The sequence below is a fragment of the Centroberyx affinis genome, unplaced genomic scaffold, assembly GCF_046629955.1.
Source record: "Centroberyx affinis isolate AG114_WGS23_722 - 3 ecotype Tasmania unplaced genomic scaffold, CSIRO-AGI_Caff_v1 ptg003412l_1, whole genome shotgun sequence".
Classification (NCBI taxonomy): domain Eukaryota; kingdom Metazoa; phylum Chordata; class Actinopteri; order Beryciformes; family Berycidae; genus Centroberyx; species Centroberyx affinis.
Genome location: NW_027281390.1, coordinates 86,262 through 97,539, shown reverse-complemented (window position 1 = coordinate 97,539; position 11,278 = coordinate 86,262). Strand labels below are relative to the sequence as shown.

The window sequence follows — 11,278 nt, the reverse complement described above, 5'->3', positions numbered from 1 at the left end:
TTTTAGCCCTCAAATGTCACAGAGGTGTAGGATGACTGGATGTGGAGGTAGAGGTACCTCTTGGGTAAAGTCCCCCCCCCTATAGCTGCTGAGAGACATTCTATTGTGGAAAATGAAATGTTTTTCCACGCTGATATGCGGCGCTTTCAAAATAGCAAATAAAACATTCTGCATTTGGAAATGAAATGTGTGGCTCAGCCTTCGAAAAACCCTCACAGCAACTGTAAAATTGAACAATAACGACAGTAAGTACCGACAGTGAACAGAGCATGAGCTCGTATGTGTGTGTGTGTCTTTGTGTCGGTTTGATTTTTTTTTTTTTTTTTTACCTGAGTGAGACAGCAAGTGCATCCGTAGACGGAGGCTGTCCAGGAAGCGCTTCCCACACAGCTCACAGCCGTAGGTCTTCATTCCACTGTGCATCTTCCTGTTGGCAAAGAGCAAAAAAACAAAAAAAACAAACACTTCATTGTCAGGACTCCGCTTGGTGGGAAAAATCTATTTCGGCCGCAAAACCGGCACGTGCACACACACACACACGTCAGAGCGGCTTTTGAAACATTTTTTTTTTTTCTACAGCTCGCAAACAATGATCAGCAGAAGCAAAAGGTAGGGGGGGGGGGGTTTATCCCTGAAGAGAGAAATGTCACACTCCATCAATCAAAACATCAGCACATGACAATAAACATCAGTGCAATAAGCCGCGCAAATATTCTTCTGAAGGGAGCGCCGGACCATGACTTTATTTGCCGCTGTAAATCACAAGGTGCTATTCAAGCAGGGGTGTTATCAACTCCCAGCATCTAAAGTGCTGCAGATGGATAAGGACCTATAAAGCGAACTGGGGCTGATTTATTCAGGCAAACGCACAGGGCAGCCACTTTGTTATGAGCCATTTATGAGCCACTTTTTGACTGCTACTGTCTATTTGTTTAGGAAAACGGCCGCTCGCCACTAAATTCAAAGCAGCAACCGTAGGAGGGGAGAAATCTGATCTGTAATGAATTGTGGGCGGTAACGTAGTTTAAGCTCGCAAGGTCAGACGAAGCCAAGGGTCAGTATTCGATTATGTGGGAAAAGGCCTAGAAGGTTAGGTAACTAAATAACATCAGACAACATAAAGTCGAGGCCTTCGCGACTCTCTCCGTTACGAAATCCTCAAAGACCCCACGGCTCAGAACAGAGCATATTATTCTTGGGAGATATCTGAAAGTGCTCTAAAGCAATTAAGGTGACACGAATTGCCAAACAACTGCCACAGTGCCTTAAGCCTCCCGAGAACTTCAAATACCTTTGCCTTGAGAGAGGCGCGCGCACACGCACACACACACACACACACACACACACACACACAGGATAGCAGCTGAAGTCGGCGCCGGTTTAGATTTGATACACGCTGAATCCTCCAAAATAAGAGATAGCAGGGACCAAAGAAACGGCATCTGTGAACTTTCAATGACAATGCGAGGTCACTTGCCTATAATAAAAGCCCAAACTTGCCCCTATCAGGTAAAGCCTCAGTGAGCAGGGGGGGGGGACGCTGACAGAGGCGGCTCATAATGCCACTGCTAATTTGATAAGCAAATAGTAAGGCAAATTTGTTTTTTATGAGCATGATTTCAGCATCGGGTAAACTGCTTTCAAGAACGTTCTTAGCTCTTCTGAAGGCCAACGAAAAGACATACGTCGCTTTTTTTTTTTTGGGGTCTTCCTCGACACGAATAGAACTGTTGCACACTTGAAGGAAAAACGAAAGCGAGTCAGTGATTCCATATTCAGGTGAGGAGGACTTCACTGTCGCCCAAAGTCTGGGGGGCGGCGGAGAGTGATCAGCCCGAGCGCGTTCGCGGGGGGGGGAGGGGAACAACGCCCTTGATCAGGAGACCCGCCCGACATTTCGGCGAGATGACAGCCATCCGTCTCGCCGTCTCCCGAGGAAGCCGAGGAGGGGGTGGGGGGGGGAGAGGTGCCAGGCTCCCAAAACATGACTGATTGATGTCAGATGTCGAATGCAAATTGATTTACAGCTCTCTTTTGTGCCTGGAGAGGCGGCGGGATCGGGATAGATGGAGCCGCCTGGAGGAGAGGGAGACCGACAGACGGAGGGAGACAATGGCACGTCTTATGACGATTGCGGCCGAGAGAGTTATTAGGCGAGGAAGTCTAGTGTGACTTCAATGAAGATTAATTGATGCGAGAGCTCTTTGAAGGCCCGGCAGTTAAGAGTAGTAGAAAATAAGAGACGGGACGAAAAGCAAGCAAAAGGAATGGGAGAGGGGGTGGCTAGGAACAGAATCCTGATAGCCGTTGTACCGAGTAGGATTTGTGGAGAGAGAGCCTGCAAACAAAAGGCAGAACGAGAGCCCTTTGGCAAGCGGAGAGTAATTAAAAGGCGCTGTAAATGCCTCCCAAGAAAGACAGAGGGACACTTCAAAAAGCCAGAGAAGGAGAGAGTGATAGAGAGAGAGAGAAATGGAGGGATGGTAAGTGACCTAGGACAATTCCGACCTCGGACGCTCAATCGGTTAGAGATCATCGATCTGCGATGTTCAGCGCATTCCAGGGATTATTGTGTTGAAATTTACTTTTTGGGTGAACCCACTTTCCCTCAACTCGCCTTCTGTTTAGTGATTTCCTACGTTACCCACAATGCCTTTGGACGACCCCCAGACAAGGGGCGTGACGTCGTTTCTTTAAATCAAAAGGTAGGTAACGTAGAAATATTCGTTCGTGAACATCGGGGTGCGTCTACGCTCGCGGCCACTCCCCTTACGCAAACCGCGGCACGTCTTGCGGCCGCATTGCATTCTGGTCTATCGAGGTCTCGGTTTCTTCCGACAATGGATTTCTCCCTGTGTGATCGTCGAACGTCTCTTGGTGCAAAACGGCGGCTCTGGAAAGAAGCCCTCGCTCTTTGATTCTGAAGAGGTTTGGACGCTTATCCACAGGAATAACACAAATACGGCACCAAACGAAAAAAACGGACCCGGGAATGTGTTTTTTAACAGTGTCGAAGTGGTCCGGGGTGGATTTGTCCCGGAGCATGGCCGGTGTACTCACACACATTTTGACTCTAATAAGGGGGAAAACACACGTAAGAGGGGAAATACAACACACACAGAGCACAAAGCCTTTCAAAGGCCTTTTGTGTCCCCCCTCAATCTGACCATTGTGCCCCTCGGACAGAGCACTGATAAGGTATAGATAGACTTATTAAAGGAGCTCCAGGAGGAAGCCATGCCATGCATTTCCACCGCGATTGTACAGTGTTGATGTCCCCATCTGGGGGAGTGTGGTGAATGTAACGGCATCACGTTATTTGATGTTTATCAGAATAGTGGGCAGCACACTTATCCTATTGAACACTAAATCAGGCCCTTTCTTTTGGTATTCAACGTTAGATTTCTTACCACTTCTTCACATTATTACACGTAAGTAGCAATGTTACTTTCAAGTGCAACTGTGGAAATATCATAATTAGGAATTCAGTGCACGTCACAGACCAACAAAACGGTAAATATGATTGGGAAAGTGGGGATTTTCTTTAGAAGATATTTAGAGGCCAACAACTGATGGAAATAATGTCTTGAATAATGTTTCTATTTTCAACCTTTGTTTAACTGTCAGCCACCACGCATTTTTGTTATTAATAAACTTAATTAAGACATCAATTAACCACACGCCGGACGCAAATTTTCTCCTCTTCATTCTACCGACACCCCATAAATGATCTCTGTAACCGGGTCCACTTTGTTACCGTTCCTCACCAGCAGCTCTCGAACGCGCTACGCATCGGATTTACGACTTCTGAACAACTTAGAGCTCACGAGGGGCACTTGAAGGCATCGTGAGAATGTAATATGTAATCAAAGTTCATGTACGCAGCTATTCTTCCTTATTATTCCTCCACGGAGCTATTAATAATAGAAGTTACACCAGATTTGCGTGCTTCCAGCATGGTTTTTAAGGATATTTGAAAAGGATACTAAAGCATCGTCTCAGCTACACAGCGTGGCTTGGATAGGCAATTGGAAGAGTCTAACTACACACACACACCACACACACACACATTCAAGTCCCGCTGTAGCTGGCTGCTTTCATGTCGCGCTTCTGAAATAGATGATGAGAGGTGTGGTGGGTGGGTGGGGGGCACTCAGGGGAGTATTGGGAGGGTGGGTGATTTGAAACAGACTGACTGTAGCCGTTAAGGAAGTCCACATAAAAACTCTCTTAGGCCATTTGCTCAGTTAATAATCGACTTTGTCCCCGACAGTCACTTTTGACAACGACAATAAATTTCTAATTTATGTCAACAAAACATATGCTGATCACCTCGTGCGGTGTGCCTCCTCGTAAAAAAAAAAAAAAAAAAAGCCCCGCCAAGGACCGTCTGAGCGCACGTGTGTGTGTGTGTGTATGTGTTTGAAATGTGAGTAGATTAGCGGGCCCGCGTTACTGAGCCGTAACAGCTTGCCTCGTGTGATTCTGAACTATTTTTCCCACTTTGCTGGTGGACTTGGACGTCCGTGCTTGGCGAAATGAAAGACCTAAACTTCCACCCCCATCTCTCCTTCCACTTGCAATATGACACCTTTGAAAAGAAATAAGGTGTGCTGGATGTAGATCGGTCTGCCGCTACAGCCAAACAACAACAAAGCGACTCAAAAGACCTTAGTGGCCCTTTAATGGTTTTGAGTCATCTAGATCAGTGATTCTCAATCTTTTTCATATCAAGGACCCCTGATTTAGACCACATTAGGGCCGTGGACCCCCATTTGATGAGATTTTGTCTCTCGAACCCAAATCCGAGAATATTTTTATCGTCAGATATGATTTTGTCCAGAATTCCATGACTATCTGTATTGTAGGTAGAGAGATAACAGAGAAACTATGATCAAAACAGGCATTACTCTACATTCTCTAATTGCGTTAACTTCTTGTAATGAAATAATTCTGAAGTTTAACAATACATCAATTTGCTGGGGACCCCCTGGAACTCTGTCATGGACCCCTGGTGGTCTCCGGACCCCATGTTGAGAACCACTGATCTAGATTTCATATGATTCAGCTTTGAGGGACACGATGGAAATACCGCCAAACCTCCTTAAATCAAACGACTCTGCTTGACTCCATATAGCAAAACTCTCAGATCCACATTTTACATCACCCCGTCCAAACAAATTGACAAAAGAAATTCCAAAGATGCAGTAGACACAAAAACGATGCTTGACAACTTGCACTTGCCTCAAATCTATTTCTCCCTCAGCAGCCTTGAGCGTTGTTCTCTTTCCTCATCTATCCTTTCATCTTTCTTTTTTTTCCCCCCTCTTTTTTTTTTTCCCATCCTCCGTTCTTGAAGGGAACCATAAAACAACTTGAAACGATGTTCGTAAATAAAGGCTCGGGGAGAGAGGGACGGGGAGGGTTAAGATGGAGAGAAGAAAACACTAAAAGATAAAGGGAGACAATTGATAAAAGGCGGTAAATTGAGAAAAAGGCTATGTGTGTGTGTGTGTCTGCGTCTGTGTGTGTGTATATTAGTTTTTGTGGGTCACAAGAAAAAGAACTGATAATTGGTGAAAGTGGGACCACTGAACAGGGCTGGGAATTAAGTACCAGAGGGGAAGTGACACATTGGGTGATGAAATAAGTAATTTTTAAGAAGTGTCATTAAGTTCTGAGTGTAACTTAAAGGAAGATTCCACTCTCAGATACTCTTGGACCATCCATCTGTGATGTTCAATGCATTCCAGGAATTATTTTGTGATGAAGTGTTGTAATTTACCATTTTGGTGTACCCACTTTCCCTCAACCTGCCCCTTCAGTTAGTCATTTCCTACATTTCCCAGAATGCCTTTGGACAACCTCCAGAAAAAGGGCGCAAAGTTGTTCCATTTAGCTGCGACTGGTGCACATGTGTACGTGACAGGAGTTAAGTTATCTTGATATTGGACATTCATTTTTCTACATTCAACAACTTAAAAGTAAAGCAAACATGTAAAAGCACATTCATGAATATATTTGTAATTACTGGAAGAGGAACAATAATTTGCCATCACTTTTTTCAAGATTGGAGAGGATATTTTTCTTATGCAACTGCCAGTTCATATGGGGAGCAAGCTACTGAAATTTTAATGTGTTCATACAGTACAAAAATATTTTCTCAAATACTGAAACCAGTGGTTGTAAATTGTTTTTCTGTAATCACAAATATATCAGTATATCAATCATCAATGTGTTTTTCCTTGTTTGCTTTACAAGTTATTAAAGGAGGGAAAACAAATTTCTACTAAAGATCCAACATCGAGCTAACTTGATTTTTCCGTTCCGATTTTTTTCCGTTGTAGCTGAGCTGGAAATATCGTTTGGCAAATTGTCCGCGGAAATAAGAAAAATACTCCACCAAACAACAAGATGGAGCCAGAAATTCAAGGCACATTGCCGGCAGCTGTTTTTTAAAAGCGTTTTAATGTGGATTTTTCCTATAAACTAGCAAATGCAACCTCATTCACCTCTCACATTAACTGAGACACACTGCATTAAAAACTAAATTCAGTTGTTAGGTTTTAGCTCTATTCCAACTATGTCCAACCTGTTTCCAGTTGTGGCTAGCTACAGGCTAACAACTGTTAGTCCCCTTTCCCAAATGATTAGCATTAGCTAGCAACAATCAATACAAAAAGTAATTGAAGGATAAAAATTCACAAAGCTGATACTAGTTAATGTATTTTATTTGTGTTAAATGGAAGAAATGCTAACTTTACAGCCTACAGTGTCTCCATTAGGTTTTCTGATGAGGTAAGTCGAGTCATTTTACAACATTAGATTGTTTGATTTTGGTTCTGTGTGTGTTGGACTTTGTTCTGAGTGGGGTTAATGCTTTGTTGAGGTTGTAGGCCTTGCTAAGTGTATGTAGCCTCAGCCATAACGTTAGCCGTTACATTGTGCTATTATTGGCGATTTTATTTTATTTTTCATTGATAGATTTTCATTTTCATTGACCGGAATGCTCACTGCTAGCAAGCATGCAACTGGGCTAAGCTAATTTTCACTTGTAGGTCCACATACACCTTATAAATCACCTTAATTTACATTGCAGCCTATATCACCATTCAATGTGTGATTGCCAGCAAATGGTAATATATATATATATATTTTAGGCTATATGGACAAAATCAAATATCACAATATTTTTGACCAAATACCTCAATATTGATATTGTGACAATATTGTAGGGATGACTATTGGTGCTTTCACAAAATATTTACACAATGAGATTTTTGATAAATAATCATCAGTAATGTGGATATAATGACTAAGTGGGTAAAGGCAAATAATAGAACAGCTAGAACAGTCTGGTAAGTTCCGAAAATGACATCACTTTACTGTAATGCAGCCTTTAAAACCAGGAAAAGACACTAATGCCATATCACGATATTACGTTATCCAAAATCTAAGACGATATCTAGTCTCATATCACGATATCGATATAATATCGATATATTGCCCAGTCCTAATATATATTATTTGTATTAAATATCCTGGTTACAGTAAACATGTTGGTACTATGATGTGGAGTATTAAATGAGTTTACAAAGTAGTTTGCTAGCATAAATCTACTGGCATCAGCTGGCAGCGGGCTGAAGCAGCGGGCATCATTGCCAGGCAGTCACAGAGCATGCAGAGAGAGTAGTAGTTCGTCGCGAACACAGGTCAATAAGCATTGTACCATAAACAAAGGTCAATGAAAAAGACTTGATTTTTCAAAATGATCCGCGGCATAAGCGGGATAATGCACTCCAAGAGTAAGAGCCTCGGCCACGTTGCATCCATCTGGGGGGGGGATAAAAGCATGGTGTAAGCAGGGACCGCCACCGCACACACACACTCACTCTCTGTCACGACGAACAAAGCCGAAATGATGCACGAGGCGATTCAGTGACACTTTGGTGGCTGATCCTAATGTGGCCGTAAGTGGCGCAGTGTGCCGCCGCCTCCTCTTATTTTGGTTTTCTGAGACAAGAGGAGGAGACGGGGATGAGGGACTTTTTTCCAACAGGAATTGCCAGTCCACGAGGAGCCGACCAAGTCACACACAGACAAGCCGGTGGTGGAGGGGTAGGTGGTGGAGGGGTAGGGGGTGGGGGGTGGATGGAGCACGATAAAACAAAAGGATCGTGAGGAAGGTCCCAAAAAAAAAAAAAAAAAAAAAAAAAAAACAGAAAATGGGATGCAGCCATAACTAAACAACGGAATTGCAAAATACAAATCTGTCCATCATTTTGATAGCATTAGGGAGGGGGGGGGGGGGAAAGAGCCGCCACATCTATTTGTTATTAAGCCCAGTCTTCCTCTGCTCAGTGACACACACACACACACACACACACACAGTCTAGCGAGAGCCCATGCGTGGTGCTTAACATTTACATGGGTCCTCATTTCGTGGGGGTCGGGGGAGGCAGGTGGGAAAAAAAAACCAAAAAAAAAAACCTGTCACCCCCTCCTGCCCCCCCACCCGTCATTTTATCCCTGCTTTTAAGCCTCCCCAATTCCATTTGCACCCCCCCCCCCCCCCCCCCTCTCTCTCTCTCTCTCTCTCTCTGTCTTTGCTCAATCAAAATGTATCAGGCAGGCTGGCGTAACACCGGTCGGCGTGGGCTGTTTATCCTGAGTCCTCCTGCACATATCAATGACTTGGCCCCCGTTCCCCCCGCCGGGGAGACGTTCATATAAATTCAAGCCACACTCGCGAACGCCGAGGCACTCGTGCTGAGCATAGATGAGTAGCAGGGCAAGAGGAGAGAGAGAGAGAGGAGAGACAGAAGGGTGGGGAGGGAGAATACCAGAGAGAGAGAGAGAGACACTGCCTTTTATCCAGAGTGTGTTATTTATAATATCACCGAGACTACCGCCCCCGAATCTACCCTGGAGGGGTCACGCCATGTTTTTCGAGGTAAAAATGAGGAAATATGAAACAACGCAACAGTGAAGATGTCGTACCCCGCGAATGAGCCAATCAGTAACAAATACGCCACCTTGTTGTGACCTGTAATTGTAGCACCACCCTTTGGTCGCGGTGAGATGCATCATTTCCCCCTCAACGCACGAGTGGACGGAGTCTGATCTATAGTCCCGGAATGAAATCGAGAGCAAAGCGAGAGAGAATGAGCGGAGTGTTGAAAATGAGAGAACATTCCTATGAGATGCCCTTCTAGTAAACCAAGGTTGTTCAACGGCAATCTCCTACATGAACAATTTGATTATGGCAGCTAAAGATGCTCTGTGTAGCATCTTACTATAAGATTTCCATCCATTTCCCAAGCAATCCTGTTGCTTCCAGTCCCAAAGAAGATGTTACTGCTTACCCCCCCCTCCCTGGATAAGAGCTGATAACAGCTCTTAATAACAGCCGATATGAATTCTGACCAGGTAAGCGAACATGAAGTTTAAATTATGCAGTTAGAACAGGGGAACTGGAATCAAGTTGGGTGTTACTTGTAATATGGTTACTGTTTTGTGCTGTAAAGCAGTGATTCTCAACCTCTTTCATATCAAGGACCCCTAATTTAGTCCACATTAGAGCCACGGACCCCCATTTGATGAGATTTTGTCTCTCAGACACAAATCTGAGAATATTTTTATTGCTAGATTTGATTTTGTCCAGAATCTCATGACTATCTGTATTGTAGGTAGAAAGATAACAGTCAAACTATGATCAAAACAGTCATTCTTCTGCATTCCCTAATTGTGTTCACTTCTTGCAAATGAAATAACGCTGAAGTTGAACAATTCATCAATTTGCTGGGGACCCCCTGGAACCCCCTCAAGGACCCCCAGTGGTCCCCGGGCCTCGCGTTGAGAACCACTGCTGTAAAGCAACCCTCCACGTGTGTGTCGTAAAGCAATCCAGCAGAGGATCTCGTTCGTTTAACGGTTATTACACCGTCTCAAAATTACTGTGGTGATGATTCATCGATGTTACAATGTGACACGTAACACCTTTAATGTGGAATCTGTCGGTACACAAGGTGCACGCACATAAAAAAAAAGCAACTTCATTTACATTTGTACTCATTATCGCCGTCCAAGACTATCAGCAAGCCCCTCATTTGGCTGCGTTGTAAGAGTGTAGGGTCTTGGGTAATGGGGGGCGATAATCCCAGGAAGTTCTAATTGCAGTACCCAGGCAACAAGACACAATTCCAGCCTAATCCCAGTTGGACACCTGTATCTCCACAAAGCTTAGAAGCTAGGATTCACTCCCTAATACCCTCACCGTTACTCGGGAACCTCTCCCTCCTGCTTCCTCTCACCCTCCCCCCCCCCCCCCCCCTCCCCTTCTCTTCCGTAAGCAGGTGACAACGAAAGGGGGGGGAACGTGGAATGGAAGCACCTCTTCCTGAAGCACAGTCAATGCAAGAAGACAGAAACCCCAAATCTTAGTAGGGGGGGGGGTACTGGGCAGGTCCCAGTGGGCCCGCCCAGTAGTAAGACTGCGGTTGCACTGGGCCGGTCCCAGGTGGGAATGCGCACTCGAACCCGGGTCCCCGCTACGAACGAGAGCGCGTTCTTAGTCGACTCGCCTGGTTAAATACGGATTAGAGGGGGGGGGGGGGGGGGGGGGCGGCGAAAGTACGCCATCGAAAGTAGACGCTCGGTTTTTGCCTCGCGATAAATTTGACATTTGAATCACCCCCCCACCCCCCGCCCACCCCGCCCCGCCCCGTGTGATAACCCTCTTTTCTCATTTTAACCAAACCTAAAGACACTTCCAACTGAAGCCTCGCAACGGCGGGAACAAAGATGAGGGAGAGCATGTAAGATCACACGGATAAAGTATTTCTGTTAAAGCCCATCTCCGAGACAAACACCAGCCCCCACTGCTCTCTCTCTCTCTCTCTCTCTCTCTTCCCCCTGCCTCCTTTGGTTTGCGCATCAAAAGACCCCGGCTCTGAAAATAGCACGTCAACATTTTCTGTTTCGTGTTGTTGTTTCTTTTCTTTTTTCTTTTCCTCTCTCTTTTTTTTTTTTTTTTTATTCTCGACAATGTTGCCAGTTTGCTAGGTTCCTGTTTTTCCTCTGCTCCCATTTTCTTGATCTGTGAGAGAGGTTACAGCGCACAGAGTGAGACGGCTTGGCTCGGGCGTGTGTGTGTGTGTTCCTGTGTGCGTGTGTGTGTGTGTGTGTGTGTGCAGTAGCAGAGCTTTGGTGGTCTATAAAAAGCAGCCAGACAAAGTCTTCCCTCTCTCCTCATGCATTATGCATTGGCATCACCTTC

At 44.9% G+C, this 11,278-nt stretch overlaps 1 protein-coding gene across 1 annotated transcript in view; it reads right to left on the bottom strand.

The window, feature by feature from the left end:
* Positions 1 to 253: 253 nt before the first annotated feature.
* The window catches only part of LOC139660874 (zinc finger and BTB domain-containing protein 16-A-like), a gene marked incomplete at its 3' end in the record, with an annotated part of 59,901 nt that continues 48,876 nt past the window's right edge, over positions 254 to 11,278 (bottom strand). Inside the window, exon 2 of the mRNA XM_071539134.1 lies at positions 254 to 427. Within this exon, the coding sequence (XP_071395235.1) occupies positions 254 to 427 (174 nt within the window). The remainder of the gene's footprint in view (positions 428 to 11,278) is intronic.